The sequence below is a fragment of the Anastrepha ludens genome, chromosome 2, assembly GCF_028408465.1.
Source record: "Anastrepha ludens isolate Willacy chromosome 2, idAnaLude1.1, whole genome shotgun sequence".
NCBI classification, from domain to species: Eukaryota; Metazoa; Arthropoda; class Insecta; order Diptera; family Tephritidae; genus Anastrepha; species Anastrepha ludens.
In genome coordinates, this window is record NC_071498.1 from 26799734 (window position 1) to 26817926 (window position 18193).

At 36.3% G+C, this 18193-nt stretch overlaps 1 protein-coding gene across 2 annotated transcripts in view; it reads right to left on the minus strand.

The window, feature by feature from the left end:
* The window catches only part of LOC128866307 (nephrin), a 74028-nt gene that overhangs the window by 22580 nt on the left and 33255 nt on the right, over positions 1 to 18193 (minus strand). For both annotated transcript variants that reach the window (XM_054106933.1, XM_054106924.1), the window contains exons 7-12: positions 15196 to 15340; positions 13335 to 13465; positions 10571 to 10730; positions 3656 to 3826; positions 2537 to 2659; positions 540 to 673 (exon numbers count right to left, since the gene is read on the minus strand). In XM_054106933.1, the coding sequence (XP_053962908.1) occupies positions 540 to 673; positions 2537 to 2659; positions 3656 to 3826; positions 10571 to 10730; positions 13335 to 13465; positions 15196 to 15340 (864 nt within the window). The remainder of the gene's footprint in view (positions 1 to 539; positions 674 to 2536; positions 2660 to 3655; positions 3827 to 10570; positions 10731 to 13334; positions 13466 to 15195; positions 15341 to 18193) is intronic.

Genomic DNA, 18193 nt, shown 5'->3' on the forward strand with positions numbered 1-18193 from the left:
ACCGCTGGTCCGCCAAATCGAGACTCATATGCCGGAACAAATGATAATCGGGGAGAGCTATGTCTGGACTATACGGCGGGTGGGGTAACACTTCCCAGCCAAGCGTTCCAAGGTATTTTTTGACAGGTTGAGCAACATGCGGCCGAGCGTTGTCATGTTGCAAAATAACCTTGTCGTGCCTTTTTACCGTTTCCGGCCGTTTTTCTTTCAATGCCCGGCTTAAACGCATCAATTGCAGTCGGTAACGATCCCCCGTGATTGTTTCGCCCGGTTGGAGCAGCTCAAAATATACGACGCCGACCTGATCCCACCAAATGCAGAGCATGATTTTATAGTATTTCCCATATGAGAAATAAGAAAATAAGAAAAATTGAATAAATTTTGTTTTTTTTTAACTCAGTGTTATCTCACCCGAGTTAAGTACAGCGATTTCTGATCGTGAACCATAAACGCGTTAATTCTTGAACATATTCGGTTAAATTTTTAACATTTTAAAGTGAAGCATTGGATTTGAACTAATTAGGCACACTCATGCTTACCTTCGTATGCATATTCATAACTTCCAGAATGAAGAGTTGGGGTAATCCTCCATTGAATCCTTCAGTACATGCTATGGTCAGCGATGACACAGACATGTTTATAAAGCTGCAGTTATGAACTTGATCCGGGCGACCTTTTTAAGAAATAAATAAGTAGAATTGTTGAGTTAGGAATATTTATTCAATAAATTGAATAATACAAGAAATTATTTCATTATAGCAAAATTCCTAAAAAATTAGATTTTGGTTATTACATAAAGAAAAGTTTAGAGAAATCATTGTGTGATGGAACTCCGACAAAGTTGTAACAGAAATGTTCGCAATGATGTGGAATGTAAATATGTATTATAATATTTTCTTTGTATCTGCCACCTTTTCTACTTTAAATATTTGCTATTACAACTGGATCTCAACGGGAAAACATTAGATTAATTTTTTAATTACAATATTTATCGAAAATTATAAAGATAAAGTTTATAAATTACTATTACTATAATTACTAATTAAACATTAGATTAATTTTTTAATTATTTATCGAAAATAATATAAGATAAAGTTTATAAATTACTGGTCGCTTACTTTCCTGCTATATGGAGAAACCTGACCACGCGTTGAGCAATTGACTGATTTCCGATGGTGAAACACAGCGCTCGAATCGGAGAATTTTTTCCGTAGAGAAGGGCACTCAGTAGAAAAACTCAATTCGATTAGCAATAGTTTTATCCGTTTATTTAGATTAGCTCTCATTTTCGAGATATTTGAGATTGAAATTTATGGACTTGACTCAAAGAAAGGTATTTTTTTTACTCGTTTTTCTAATTTGAATCGATAGAAATCGATCGAAAAAACCAGGGATCTTAAAATAATAGTTAGCACATTTTTTAAAAATAAAAAAGTGAAAGACAAAAATCTCGATGTCCTAATGTCTCTATAAGAATCTGGCATACTTTTTATTTTTCTAACTTTTTAGCAAAATTTCAATATAAACTTATAGAACTTGCCTTTTATTTTTTCAGTCAAGTTAAAATTCAACTCCTATATTTTACGACAAAAATAAAAGGCTTGCCTAAATAACAAAAACTCCAATTTAAGAGAATTTGATATCAATCTCTTAAGTTTCCGACTCACATTCAAAGCCAAGGACAAAAATTAGTTGCCATCTGATTCCCTCATAGTTGAGACATACTTTCATCCTCTGATTTTGGAAACACTAATATGACCTCTTTCTTGCCAACAAGTAGGCCTCTCTCTTGGACTAAGTAGGCAATTGAGTAGTAAAGTCATTTCTCGACGAACAAAACTAACACTCTATAAGAGTCTCATCATGCCCGTCCTAACGTGTGGCGCAGAAGCTTGGATGACAATATCCCATAAGGCGCCCCTTGGAGCCTTTTGGACCTTTGCACGTATCGCAAGCGGTGGAACCATGAGCTATACGAGGACAAAGACATAGTGCAGGGAATAAAGATGCAGCGGCTTCATGTCGTCCAAACACTCCGGCTCTCAAAGTATTCGATGCGGTACCAGCTGGTGGTAGCAGTGGAAGAGGAAGGCTTTCTTTGCGTTGGAAAGATCAGGAGGAGAAGGACTTGGCTTCACTTGGAATGTACAACTCACACCGGTTAGCACGAGAAAGAAACGACTGGCGCGCTTTTTTAAACTCGGCACAATTCCCTTAAGCGGTTATAGCGCCAATCACGAAGACGAAGAAGAATACTTGTTGACAAGATAGATTATCCGTTGGATTTTTGTAATTTAGTACAGGAATATCGGTACAGTATTATCGAAAAAAAAAAAAATGTTTGAAAGACAATTAGTAGATCTATATGGTTTGAAAATCATCTTTTAGATTGCGAATAAACGAATCTGACCCTAAAGCAACCCTTTGAAAAGCTCTTTATATATACTCATACATATATTAAATGCTTAAAAGAGGAAAGATGCAATGAATATAAAGTTAGAACACGAATGTATAAGTGAACTTAGTATTTACTTACCCGCTGCAATAATGTGGAACATACAAGGCGTTCTTTGAATGCCGATACTATTAGTGGCTGAGCAAAGCAGAGTTCCATAATCTAATTCTGTAATTGGCGTGTACTCCACAGATGAGGTTAATCCTAAAATATATTCGTTTATTTGAAAATCACTGTCCATAATAATTTTTTAAACATTTTGCAGGCAACTTATAAATTATTATATATTTTGTAATAAATAAAATACTTGTTTTAAAAAGGATTGAAATTGCCCGAAATATTTGAGGCTACTTCTCACCTCCAGTGAATTTTACTCGGGACTTAAAATCTTCAAGGTTGGCAAGTCTTTGGATTGCACCTTATTTTGTGAGCTCTAGCGCTTCTGACTTGCTAATCTCAATCATATCTACTACATATATGTAATAATAATACTAATTTCTTTTCCATTTTTAGCGCGTATAAATAACGAAAATGTGTGTGGAAATGTATAAAACTAAAATACAAAAGAAAGGAGAACCATTTTCAGACAAGTAATTATTGTTCCAAAAATGTTTATTTGTTCATTGTATTGCAGACCATATTCAAGTGCTTATTAGCTTAATAACAAATGCTTCTGTTGATTTGATTGCCTCAATTTTATACAAAATTTTGAATAAAATGTAGGAAGAGTAGTCGATTAGTACTAAGAGTTGAAGCTTTGACTACTCTCTCGGGTTCTGGGCATTGTGAACTTCACTTGTGGAGATATTTTCATTTACAAATGCACTAATTTATCTTTTGAGGCACAAGCGATGTATGCGGTAACGCCTGTAAAGTCTGGTATGGAGTTCTGCTTAAGCGGTTGAATTCAATTGGTATGCTGATGGGGATTATAGGAGCTTTTAAATTCACAACATTATTTTCTTACGACTTTCCATTGAAAAACTGTTTCTTCGACAATGTTGGGTAACATTCATCCCACATCGGCAATAGTAGACTCTTTTAAAAGATAGTACCTGGTCGACTACTTCCACAGCTTGAATTATCTTCACCACATTAAAGAATTTATAAAACACACGTTTTTCTTGAGATATTTTCCAAGATTTGCAAATAGATTAAACTAAACATTTTACTTTAAATGTTAATTGTTCCAATACAAACCTGCTTTTAAAATGTGATTTGCTGCAACGTCTATACTTTCAACAGAGTTGTTGAAAGCCCAATTAAAGTTCACCGTAGGAGGATTTGCATCTACGGTACATTTTATATTCACATTTTCATGTTTTGCAACTCCATATATTTTCGTTTGATTGGACACACATATTGGCGCATCTGAAAATTTTGAAAAATAAAAACTTATTACAATATTTATTGAATCTAAAGTACCTCCGTCATCGATCTTTTACCGTCATTTATATATAAATATTTTATATTAAAAATTAGGTAAAAATTCCATCTGATATTTCTGCATTAAAACTTATTTCGTTTTTAAATAATGCAAAATAATTGGTAGCTTTTTGATGTCTTATTTTTCTACTTATTTTTTAGTTTTTAAATACTTAAATTAAATGGCAACCATATTCCGAAATATTTCTGAATTTAAGTTACCAAAAATACATTTAAAATAGGAAAAAAATTCAAAGGTTCAAGAGGGATTTGTCATGCCATAGGATCCATGTGATGCAGGTCGTTCTTATAAGACATATATGCCGAGGGCGTGTCTATTCTCAATTCAGAGACCGGAGAATGAAGAGTCACAGGTGGGTAAGGTGAGCAATAGGTCGAATGATATGGTGTACAATGTTGTAGTTCTGAGTAATTAATAAAACTCACGCCACCACCTTTTTGGTTTACAAAGTTCTTCTTGTTTTATTCAATAGCGTTACAAAATTCTTCTTGTTTGATTTAATAGCGTTACAAAGTTCTTCTTGTTTGATTTAATAGCGTTACAAAGTTCTTCTTGTTTGATTTAATAGCGTTACAAAGTTCTTGGGTAAAAAATAAAAAATGGCAAAGCTTCGAATTTCTCTGTTCGCTTCAAGTGTAACTACATATATATTAAAAAAATAGTTTAAAAAAACTAAAAAAGACGCTTTTATTGCTAATCGAACTAAAAAGTAGAAAATAAATTTTAATGACAAAGAGACCTATAATGAAGTAATAGCAAATCGAACGATCCGTCATAGTCAACTACCTTGATATAGTAAATATTACAATCATTCTATTGGCAACTACCTATGTACAGAAGGTTATGAAAGTGAAGCAAAATGCATCCCACGCTTTTAACTCTAATTTGAATTATTCTATATTATTTGTATCTTAATTTTTGTTATAATTCTGTTCTGAGGTAGTTGACTATGACTGATCGTTCGATTTGCCATTAGTTCATTATAGGTCTCTTTGTTATTAAAATTTATTTTCTACTTTTTAGTTCGATTAGCAATAAAAGCATGTTTTTTAGTTTTTTTAATTATTTTTATTTTCTACTTTTTAGTTCGATTAGCAAAAAAGCGTGTTTTTTAGTTTTTTTTTTAACTATATTATTTTTTATTATGAATGAAAATTATTGTTATCATTGCAGTCAGTGAATTAATGATTCGATATATTCGTGTTATATTTAATTCCTTTCTTATCGACTGTGAGTCTAAAGCTATGCAGTTATCGGCCGTGATAAAGAAGTAATCGGGATGAAGAACTTGTTTCGTGGAGGGAGCCTGAGAAACGGCTACCCCACTCCTGAAACGGAGAGGTAACAACAAAATATACTGACATAATCAAATTGTTACATACTTTTTCCCATACAAATCATTGATTGAAGGTCGAGCCTTGTTTTTCTGAATGAAAATTATTGTTTTCATTTAGTCAGGGATTTATAGTCCGATTTAATTGTGTTATATTTAATTTCTTTTTTACCGACTATATGTCCAAAGAAAGGCCAGCATTGGCCTTGACACAGAATAGATACTCTCAGCACAGAAAAAGGAGACCGTGGATTATATTGACACAATCAAAATGAGATGTAAAGTTCCCGTTTTGTTTTTTTTAGTTCATTTTTGTTGTGAAATGTACTTTAATCGATAAAATTTTATAAATGAAATTATGGTAATGATAAATTCCTTCTTTATTTGCCAAAATTTTCTTCCGTAAAATAATTTCAAAATTTATGTTTTGATTATTTTATTGTAATTAACAAAATTACATCTTATATGAAAATTATTTCATCTTATATGAACATTGAATAGAGTAAATTTGCGTGAATGAGACTTGTAGTATCTATGCATGTGTAAAGACTATACAAAGTGAGAATGCAATTACCCTGAAAACGTTTTAGCCTTCTATTCGTACTGCAGTGCCGCGTGCCCGAGCAAGTTCGAAATCGAAAGAGTAAGTCGTAGACTCCCGAAATCAGTAAGAGTAACTCGGAGAGTGCAGGCATGCGCAGACCGCGCGTTAGCTTTATCTTTCTTACTACTGTGGGCAAAAAGTAAGGTGAATTTATGTTATTTGTCAAAGTTCGCGGGATTAAAATTTCGCTCTAGTTATTTTTTTCATGAGTTGGCAGCACTGTTAGTAACATCTGGGCCAACTTTCATGTGAATGTCATTATCAGTAATATATTTTCGCTTGTGTTTACCAAACGACCAAGAGTGCATTTTTCGATTTTTACAATGTCTGATTTGATTGAGCAGAGAAGTGCCATCAAATTTTGTTTTCGGAATGAAATTTCGGCTGCGGAAACGTTTAGAATGTTGCAGAAGGCATCTGTGAAAACCATTTTGAAAGACCATTTGGGCCTACGAAAAGTCAAATCTCGTTTGGTACCGAAAACTCTCAAATTCTTGGAAAAAAGTCGTCGTGTTGATGTGTGTGAAACAATGCTTTCAGACTATCAGGACAAGCTCAAATGCATCATTACGGGAGATGAGACTTGGATTTATGCTTACGACCCTGAAACAACCGACCAATCAAGCGAATATCGTGCTAAAGGCGAGGCCAGACCGAAAAGAGCACGTCAAAGTCGTTCAAAAATAAAGGTCATGATGACAGTTTTTTTCGATTTTCGTGGTGTGGTGCACTATGAAGTCCTTCCACCTGGCCAAGGAATATTATTTGAGCGTTATGCTTCGTTTACGTGAAGCAATTCGTCTAAAAAGACCAGAATTATGGGCCAACAACTCTTGGTTTTTGCATCACGATAATGCACCGTCTCACACTGCACTCGTTCTTCGTGACCATTTCGCCAAAAATTCCACGCATATCGTTCCGCAACCACCGTATTCGCTGATTTGGGTCCGTGTGACTTCTGGCTATTCCCAAAACTCAAGAGACCACTCCGGGGAACGCGTTTCGAGTCGATTGAGGAGATAAAAGCTGAATCGAAGAAGGTGCTGATGGCTATACCGGAAATGGACTATTTGGCATGTTTCGGGGATTGGAAAAATCGTTGGCATAAGTGTATTTCATCGAGAGAGGATTATTTTGAAGGGGATGAAATTGCAACTTATTACTTCAACATACAAGAACCCAAAGAAGTACTTTGTTTTGCCGAACACAAACTTTATTTACCGAAGTCGCCAAAGTCAGTTGGGTGTTCTAGATGGCAAGCTCAAAATATATATAATCTCACAATGTAATTTATCCAGCAGAAAGAAGTAAGAGAAGAAATAGAGATATAGCAAGGAAAGTTTTACCTTAGCGCTCTGTTGGGTTCGGAATGGTTCAAGGTCCAGATCAACGATCCTTAAAAAAAAAAACGATTACGAATTTTATCCAGTAAATATCGTTACACTATTGGTTCAGGCAATAGGTGGCCGCCGTAGCCGGATGGGTTGGTGCGTGACTACCATTGGGAAATCAGAGAGAACGTGGATTCAAATCTCGGTGAAAGACCAAAATGAAGAAAAAGTTTTTTCTAATAGCGGTCGCCCCCAGGCAGGCAATGACAAACCTCCGAGTGTATTTCTGCCATGAAAAAGTTCCTCATAAAAAATATCTGCCGTTCGGAGTCGGCTTAAAACTGTAGGTCCCTCCATTTGTGGAACAATATCAAGACGCACGCCACAAATAGAAGGAGGAGCTCACCCAAACACCCAAAAAGGGTGTACGCGCCAATTATATATGTATATGTAAATATATATTGGCTTAACTACCTAACTGTAATATAGCTATAACCATACTAGGTAGGTAGGTAAAATGGTTGATGTACGATTCTGGCACCCCGCAAGTAGCACTAAAGCGCCGTTTTGATACCATTCTGAGATCTCAACAGGTAGATATCTACAGGCAGCCAGAGCTGTTGATGTAATGAAGAAGGTTGATGGGATACTGCCCCAGGCTGTCGAAGAACCTTCATCGTTTGGCTGTCAGACCTAGACATTTACAGAGAAATTGTTCTACAGTCTCCTTCTCTAAAATGTCCGCACATTGGGGGGTTAAATGGTACGCCTAAATGACCGGTAAACACAGCTACAAGTATGGAAATTGAATAGCGCGGAGTCCTCAGAACTATCTACGCCCTACGTCTATTATACTGGGCAATGGATTTTCGAAATATGAAGAAACATGAAGAAATGCAGCTCCATCTTTGTCTGCGTTCTCCTGAAAAATAAGCTGTGCAATTCCAGTCCATTTTAACAATAGTTTGGGGGCTGCCGATGGCTGGGTAGCAGGTCTCTGAGACAATTCAGCCGACCCCTTCCTTTCCAAGCTCATCAGCAATTTAATTTCCCTCCATATTTTTTTGTCCCATGAATACGACACCCACATCAGAGAAATGTTATTATACCTGCATACCCAAGCGATGTTAATATCTCCCTCGCTCCCATGTTCCTTAAACATTTTGCATGTCTGAAGAAACGCAAAGACTTCTGCCTGAAAAATACTAGCAGTATTTGGCAATCTTAAGGGAGTGGATAAAGTGGCTGATTTAGGGAAAACCCTTGCTCCGACTTGGAGCCGTCAGTGAATGGTGAGGTAGCAGCGTCGGTGCAGATTTTCCCCTCATTGCCATCCTGCCTACCTGGAAAGATTATCCCAAAAAGATCTGTACGAAGTTTTGAAAAATGGGGTGTTAACTGCCTAAAAATGTTACCTTGCCTTCAGAGGCCACCCTCATTTAACCTGATTGCACTTTGAGCAGGGATGGAAATAACGTAAAAGTCGATAGGAAGTAAGTGCAAAACGAAATTAAGGGCAGCACTGGGGCAAGTTTGACATGCATTATCTCACGTGCTAATGATGGTTCCTAAATAAACGAAGTCTCTTACTACTTTAAATTCACAACTTTCAAGAATAATGTAGGTGCCGATACGCGAGTGCGCCGGCATTTGTTTGACGAGAGGAGGTATCTCGTTAACCATTCGTGTTACTTTTTATCCAACTTAGAAAAAACAGAACTAAGGCGCCGCTGTTATGTACGGTAATGTCAATATGATCGACATACTCCAATAATTGTACGCTCTTATAACAAATGGTGTCTGGGCGCTTAAAATCTGCGGCTCGCACAATCATTTCCAGCATCAGGTTAAAAAATTTACACGATAGAGAATCAAATTGCTCAGCCAGGCTCTTCTCAATTCTGACGGAGCTGCTGGTATTGCTCAATGTCATTTTGTTATTATTTAGTTTAGCGGAGATACCAAATTCAGGCATCGCTGCATATAGGCAACTTCTTTTCGTGCTACCAAATGTGGCTTTAAAATCAACGAAAAGACAGTGGGTGTCGATTCTCCTTTCAATGGTGATTTTCAAGACTTGGTATATTGTGATTATCTGATTTTTTGGGGATTCTCTAGGTATAAATCTACCTGATAAGGTCCGCACAATACGGTCGATTGGAGCTTGTATGCGATATTTAGAAGACTGATCCCTGATCCCCCTTCTTATGGATTAGCCAGAACACACTTTAATTCGGCAGGTGTGTCTTCGTTTGACCTTTTTTGCATGCACCTTACAATCTTATCGTCGCCACGGACTCAGCCGGCTTATTCTTTTAACGCGTTATTGCTATTCGCACTTCGTCATAGTCGGGTAGCGGAATGACAGTCCCGTCTTCAAGAATTACTTTAGATGTGAACCACCAGGCTGCCGTCTTTGTTCTTGCATTTAGCGTTTTCGATACAAAAATATGAGAAAGATGTATTGCTTTTGAAATACGAATAGTAAAAGAAGATTTCATACATCGAAATAAATAGCAAATTTCTTGATTACTTGCATATTTATAAACAATTGAAAATCTATTGCCTCTAAAAATTAACAATTGGGCTAGAAAGTTAACATTTATGAGAACAAGAGTTACTGTTATTTTTCCTTCCTACACTCAGCTCTGTTAATTTGACTCTGTTAAGCTTCTTCACTGTTAAGCTGATGGCCGAATTCTATAGCCGGAACAAGGTATTCTTAAACAGTTCGCTCTCATATTCGTAATTGGATCTTCCTTACCTAAGACCTTCTCTGCTACAACTCTCACTAGCCGTTTTCGGTTCACCACTTCTCTGTCCACTAGAGAATTTTGCTATTCAGCAGCGAAAATTTTTTATTTGAAGCAACAACAGTTTAGCGATGAATAAGCGGCTTTGTTTATAGTTGCTTAGCTCACACGCGACATGCGTAGCCCAGTGCTTCCAAGTATTAGTAGAGGTATTATTTTTATTATCTTTTACATACCATAGGTAGAATGAAAGGCATTGGAAATGCATAACAGTTTGAGCGAGATGTGGTGAGGAATAGCTTATCTTTTAATAGCCCTCGACAGGATCAAACCACTTTGTATTGCTTCGTAAAGCATTAACATTACATAAAAGTTTGTCAAAACGAAAATAATGCAATGCTGCCAAATCATATGTCACTCGTTAGGTGGCTGGTGAGTCGAAAGCAGCTATTGCTTATGAGTTTGCTTGATTCCAAAAATTAACAGTGAAGTTCGGTATGGACCGAACTTGTACGCTTCCTTACTAGCTATTTATTGTGTTTAACCATATTTTTAACTTTTAAGTGTTTTTACTTAATTTTTTATATATTTATCAAATTTATTTATTTTTATTGACTTTTCTTTTTTGCCATTTTAGTACTACTTACATAGGATATCCAATGTAAATGGGGGACTTTGACCTTCTCCTTCGGTATTATATCCGATGCAGGAGAAATTACCGCCACTTGCTTTATTCACGCCTTGCAAAGCTAATGAATGGTTGCTAATAATGACACCTTGGGATATATTAGTTGGTAAATGATGACCCTGTGAAAGAAATTTGAATTACTATCTTTTGGTTAAAATATGACACAAATATATGTATGTACGTAGGTACATATGTGTCTTTCAAAAATATCTGCTCTCCTCTTATAAAATATCTGTTCCCTTTATCATGATTAAATACCAAGCTTTCGGGTAGGTTAGATCGCCAACCAATATTGCAAACAAAAATTTTAGAACTGCGCTCTAATCTCAATTTTTTTTTTAATAATATAAAATTAACTAGAAGTCACTTTTAACTGTATATTTTCTTAGATATGAGCTGTCTTCGAGTATTTCTATGGAGTTGGGACTAGTGTTCGAACCGCATCTCACTCAATTTACCACTGCATCTCACTGTTTAGCTCATTTGCTTTAATTTTGCTGATTTTTCAGATTTTTTGTTTTTGTATTTGTGCAAGAAGTTGCAGGGGCACGCCTACGAAATCATTTCTGCTATCGTTACAGAAGAAAAATAAAGACTAGACCAGAGAATTTTATTATCAAATTTTGACTATGTGTTGGTAAAAATTTAGCTACGAGTAAAATTAAATAATACCGACTTTCATGCAGGTACAGTTGCAGGTAGAAAAATCAATAGCTCTAAATCTTTATCAATGTCAAAGTTGCCACTTTCATTTTCTGCTAGCCTATCAATTTGAGCATTTCCCTTTAGATATCTAACAAAGCCAAACATTAAAAAAATGTTCGGTTTTGCTCGCTGTGTGTCAAGCTTCACTATGTGTCAGCTTTTCAGTTGAACTAAGTTTAAACGCTCAATTTTGCAGGCATCAACTCAGTTTGACAATAAATAAATGACCGAAGAACTTTGAAGATATAAGAACATGCGTTGTTGCTTATGCGGGATGTTGCTTTAACTGTGACAGGAAAACTTCCGACGTCATGTGGACTAGGCGTAAACGCTTAAGTGATAAAGCTAAAGATTTAAATGTAAAAGGCAGAGGAAAGCTTCAGCAGCACTTTACTCATGCAAGAAAATCATAGGGTTGTCTTGGGGTTTATCACTTTTTGTACTCAAGCAACTTGCAGAAGGTAATGATCACTTCACATTACTAAGAAAATGCCGTTGTTTCAATAGTTGCAGGCTCGTAATTCACAAAGTAACTGAGATTTAAGAGGATACAAACGAGCAGAATTTTCAAAAAAAAAGATTATTTTTACAGATTATTATTCTTTATAGTTTAAGGCGTATTTCTGTGGGTGTCGATTGTAAAAATTCTCCATAGATACAAAGTTATGGTAGAAAATGTGACTGCCCGACTGCTAAAACGCGCACGGATCAAGGCTATGAAAGCAACAAAAGAGTCCAGAATATCTCGTCGACTGTAAAAAAATAAACAACAACAATTGCTTACTGATCAGGAAGGCATACAATATGCAGCTGAAATCGGAGACTAGACACGTAAGTTAACAAAATAAATTAAAAAATTCATTTTAAGTTCTTGCTTTAAATGCGCGCGACGTCGAGCGAAATGCACTTTCAAGTTTAAATTCGTTTTTCTCGAAACTACTTTTTCCGGCACGGTCTGCATGATAACTCATACAGTTTTTAGTATTTTTTGATGCGGTTATTTTTTAAATATTCGAAAGTCTTTTTTTTTGTTTGTATTAAAAAGTTGTATAAACATAATTAACGAGTGAAATTTATGACGTAAAACGTATATTGTTTTTTTAAATACTGTAAATTGAAAAATTTTTCGAAATTCAAAAATTTGACTCGACAGACTTTAACTACAAGTTTATTCTACAAGAATTTTTTTTACAGGGCCATCAACATTTCAAGTAGAAATGATGCAGACCGTGGAGAAATTTTTTTTCATTGTTCTTTGGGTCATGTACTCATTTTTTTATGAAGTTTAAGTACTAATAAACATGTATAATATTTTTTTATATTTATTTCTATTGTCATCCCCTCTAAAAACAGTTTTTCTTTTAGCGCATTTTTGGCGCTGCTGAACGTATGTAACCCCTTAATTACTTGCAATTTAGGTACTTTACTCTCTTTTTCTTATGGCAAAGTATGTAATTTGAAAGGGGTGAAGAGCACGAAAGAATACCAAATTGCCTCTACAATTCTTGAGGTGTTCAGCAACCTCTCCGACATATTTTTTTTACAATATCTTTTTTTGCTTCCGTTATTAAATTTAACACTTTTGGCTATTATTCAACATTTGTTAATTTTTTTTGTTTATTAGTCATAGTTATTATTTAATGAAATTAGGTTTATATTATGAATTTATCGGTTTTCTTCTCAACACGGTCGCTATTACTGCGTTCATTGCGGAATACGCCTGTCTCATTCGCATTTCGAACAAAGTGAAACCAGAACTTATGTAATTTGGAGTTTTTGTGTTTTATATCTACACATGTGGTATTTGCAGGCCCGTCGAGAAGGGGGGGATCGGGTACTTTTTCCCCGGGCCCGGAGTTCTCAGAGGGGCCCGGACTCGAGATTATACGTATTTATATAAATTAGACATTATTGGAAAGGGCCCGCATTTGCAATTTTCCCCCGGGCCCGGATATTCTCTCTACGGCCCTGGGTATTTGTATTTGTATTTAATTTATTTTAAGTATATATATGCATACGTTATGACGCCAATCCACGCGGTAAGCTGGGGGATGCGCTTTTACCACGCAGTCAAAGTAAACGTCTGCGCCTTCCTTAATGGTATTTTGATTTAGAGATGTCCCAAGACGTATTTCAGCTTCAGGAGTATCTGGAATTATTTAAATATATTTAATTATTACGTCTATTTAACCCATACAACATTTAACGCAAGTAAAACAAAATTAGTTTATTGAAACGTGGTTAAAAATATATATTTGAACTTAAACGAAGAACTTATTCATTTTAGCGCAAAAATACACGTATTTTAATGTAAATTAAGTTAAATTTAAAAAATTAAATTAAATTAAATAAATTGTTTCTAATTACTGTTGTTAAAAATTGGCATATTTCGCTTGAATTAGTAAGTAAAGTGAAGTAAATGCTAATTTAATTTAATTATAATAAAATAATAAAGCCCCTGCACTATTGGCAGCCTAGCCAGTAAAATGGGTGTACCTCACAATGATTTCTGTAGGAGTTGTGGAGATGAAGAAGAAAGAAGTTGGACCGACACCTTTTCTGTAAATGTCCTGCACTTCAAAAAAGCCATGCCAAATATCCTGGCGATTATTTCTTTGAAGACCTGGGAAATTCGCAATATCACTGTAGTGATTAGTTACCTTACTAAAAAGATCCAAGTGGTTTAAGCAACTTAGTTAGAAGATGGAAATCAAATGCTGGTATCACACTGGGCCTTATGATCACCGAGTGTCTTATCTTAGACAAGAAACCTGTCAGCAACCTATCCTAGCCTAGGCCAACCTACTATACGACCAACACGTGTTTCTTGTTACTCAGCTTAACTTAGAAAACGTAAAGAGATGTAGGTTTTAGATGCTTCAGTTAAGTTTGTAAGTATAAAGAGAGCCGTAAGAGAATTTTTTCAGCTGGTTTTAATAAAATTCTTGCAAATATTTTCAAATATTATTCCAAAATTGATTTTTCATAGAAATGGGAAAGATATGGCAACGTGTCAAACCGATTGTCGAAATTAAAGATAAAGCACACAAACAAAAAAAAAAAAAAACTTTGTAATCATATATGATGAAAAATCTATATGGCTTGTGCAATCATGTTGACGTGTACAGTAACAATTTCTAAGTTTCTACAAAAACTGAATTAAGTCCAAGTCTTGGCTAACACAGCTCTATGAATACGTGTGATGAGTGTAAAAATACGGGTGCAAACAAACCATGACAGCGGTTATTACGCCAGTAAATCAGCTGAATCCTTCAAATTCGCTGAGAGCCGATTAGCGCCCGCTGTTGACGTCATCTATTCATTCTATACGTCGTGTAGTTGCATGACGGCTGCTTTTACAGCTACACAGAACTAAGGAGTCTGCACTATTCTACAAAATTCTATAATGTTCTAAGATATTCTGCTCTGCTGTTTAGCCCCACGACTTTGCCGTGTTTGACCCAGGGCTCTTGGATGCAGGTAATGTAAATATCCTGCTACACTCTAAAAGATTCTAGCATGGTCTCACTGCACCATTCTATCTCGTTCTACTATGGTGCTATCTATTCTTGAATTCTTCCAGATGTTGGCGTGTTGGCGTCGAAAGGCTCATGGGATGGTTAGCGTTGTTTTTGTTTGTGATTGCTGCACTTTATTTTTATGCTTTTGCGTAACAATACATTCAGTATTTTTAACGGACCTATAACAAAATATAAAATTCAGTTATTACAAAAAAAAAATTAAAAATAACAACACCCAATTAAGGACGGAGGTCATACTATGGATGCGTATTACAAATTTAGCGATTTGCCCAGCTGGTACACCCTACCCTATTGAAGGGAATTTTAACGATAAATACGAATTTATAATATAACTTACATTGAATGTCGAGTATCCACCCATCTTCCAAGGGTGTTGTTGTTATAGCAAGATTATACGCTTTGCAGGAGAGATATTTCCCGGCATCGGATTTTTCAAAAGTGACCGACAACGTACTTGTTGTCTGATTCCCGTCACTTGATGTCTGAAATAATGATTCAAAACATATATGAAAAGCTGAATTAGTACAAATATTGGAGATTTTTGGACTAATCAAATTAATGAACACATATGTCAATAATTAAAATTCCTAGCCAGCAATCGGAATATGTGGAAATCTTTTGTAGATAGACTAAGTTCTTAGTACATATACCTATATGTATTGTAACACCTGAACATGTCAATAATAATAATATGTCAATATGTATGTATGTATATCATAAGAAGAAAAAATAATGAAGCATTCGCTGGCTAAAACAAATCGTCTCGATCTACTTCTTGAATTAATTATTAAAACAAAATTTAGCTGTCCATTAACATGCAAAGTTTTAACATTGAATTTTTGAAGGTGCGTTTTATGGTGGCCACCGTAGCCGAATGAGCTTGTGCGTGAATACTATTCGGTAGGGCAAATGTTCGAAACCCACTGTGAGCATGAAACATCAAATGAAAGAAAAGGGTTTTCCTATTAGCGGTCGCTCATCGGCAAGTAATGGCAGCCCCCGAGTGTATTTCTGCCCTGAAAAAGCTTCTAAAAAATATCTGCAGAGCGGAAGCGGCCCTTCAATTTGTAGAACAACATTATGATGCGCACCTCAAATTGGCGAAGGAGCTCATGTCAAGCACTATCGCAGGCACTGAATACAAGTCAACTTGTAATTGCACCGCCAGCTGCAGAAATCGTAACTCTTATGCCCGAATCCCATGTAGACGCCATTATAGCTCTACGAAAAAATCGCCAAGTATGGACGATACAAACATAGAATCGTATTTTCTGCCCATACAGTGCTGGTTGCGAGAGTTTCACAGGAAGTATAATCTGGTTATGTCACAGCTAACACCTAACAAATTGACGGTGCTACCGCACGGAATCGATACGGGCGGTAAACGGCAGCTACGCGTATAACTTGTTTGGGCCACATGCCCTTAGGCGACCTTAAACCTAGCTAACTTTTGCGAGATATATCTGTTGGCGGTAGCACTCAGGGCGAAACCGTTTTATTAGATTTATGGGCATCGCGCTTGGCTCCATATGCTCGAGCTGGAGTTATCCCTTCTAAAGTCAACCCGATGCTATAGTCAGCATGATAAACTTTCCTCAAGTTAACATGGTAGGCCGCCCTTCAGCGCAACTCCAACTGGCGAAAGAGAAGCAACTAACAAAGCAGTTCCAGTTCTTGACAAGGCAACGCCTACTTCAACAGAAGTCGAAGTTAAGGTAGATAGAGGAATGAAGGTACGTCTGCAGCTGATTTATGGTGGTACCACGAATGTTTCAGCCTTTGCCGATATCACGCGGCCCCTTTTTTGCATGAAGCTCAGGTCTTTTGGGACCTACTTTGCAGCAACACGGCGCAAACTCAAATCATTAACTACAATGTCCTGAACGGGTCCATAAGCAATGTTCAAATCCTCTGCCAGCTCTCTAATGGTTAATTTGCGGTTATTGACCAACTTTTCTCTCACTTTATTATGTTTTCAACAGTTTTCCATGCGGACGGCCTTCCACTACATTCTTCATCATCGATCCTTCATCACCATCTCTTCTGTTTTCTTTAGAGTGTCATTACCGAATAAGGTTTCCCAACATTTCTAAGGTTTTCGCGCCATTGAATCCGCATTTTTGGTATGGGCTAAGGGCAGAAAAATACAAACACCCTAGAAAACGAAGTGTAAAGGGAATACTTGATTTTTGGGGGTCGATTGGTTCAAGTTCCTCTATTAAATTACAGCAAATCGACATTGCAAAGCGCACATTTTATATAAAAAAAACTTTACTACTGCAAAAACGGATCGCTTTTGCCCAGCATCTCTCCATATTAGCTTCTTCTAATTAATCCCTTCTTACTACACCGACATCGGCGCATACATTAGCACAATTTCCTCTGCCATTATAGGAATTTTGCAGTTGCAATGAAGTCAATAATACGATAAGGCCACATAACAAGTGACTATTTTCTTTTTTATTTACTTTTTTTTTTTTTATTTAACTTTTGGCTTATCGATTAGTTATCGTTAGTTGTAAAAACGCAACTCGATAACTTCAATAGTAAAAAACGGAAACGCCAGCAGCGTATCGCAGAAAGAGGAGTTGTTGCTTCGTGGAATTGTGTTGGTAAAAGATAAACGAATTGCGATGTGTACGAAAAAGTACGAACGTCTATCAGAAAATATTCTCCGAGCTATCAAAGCAAGGGTATGCCTTGTCTGCATTAGTCGCAAAATACAAAATAGCCAACCTGACTGCTCAATAGCTTTTAAGATATAAGATTTACTAAAAGCAATTTTCTTTCGGAAAATGTAAGGAGCCGATTGGGCCGTAAGAGGTTCACAGTCGGCGTGAAGTTTGTACGAAGACGTGCGTACAATTATTGGCGCTCACCTTATCAAGAATGTGAGTGAAGGAGAGCATTGACTATCCGTGAGCATTATACTACCATAAAATTTCATGTTATGCTTTATTTAACTATTTTTTATTACAATCTTAGGCAAATAACAGGAAGCGTCTATATTCCCTCCGTTGGTGGTGTCAGAGCCGGCACCTTCGCCATGGCTTGATGAGTTACCGTCAGCCTCATCTCTAACCCCCATCGAATTGCAGTCGCACTTGTTGTCTTCGGCTAACCCTCGTCCTCCAATGCGCGCGCTACGAGAAAAGCAAACGAAAAGTTTATATTATAGTAATGCACGATGAGTTCGACAAAGTTTAAAAAAATTACCAAGTTGGAAGAAGAAATGAGGAATGACAACGAAATACTTACCCAAAGTCTCTTGGATTTCTTAATTAAAAATCATTTAGGACCCAAAATAGGATTAAAAATAGGTGTGTTGTTATTAT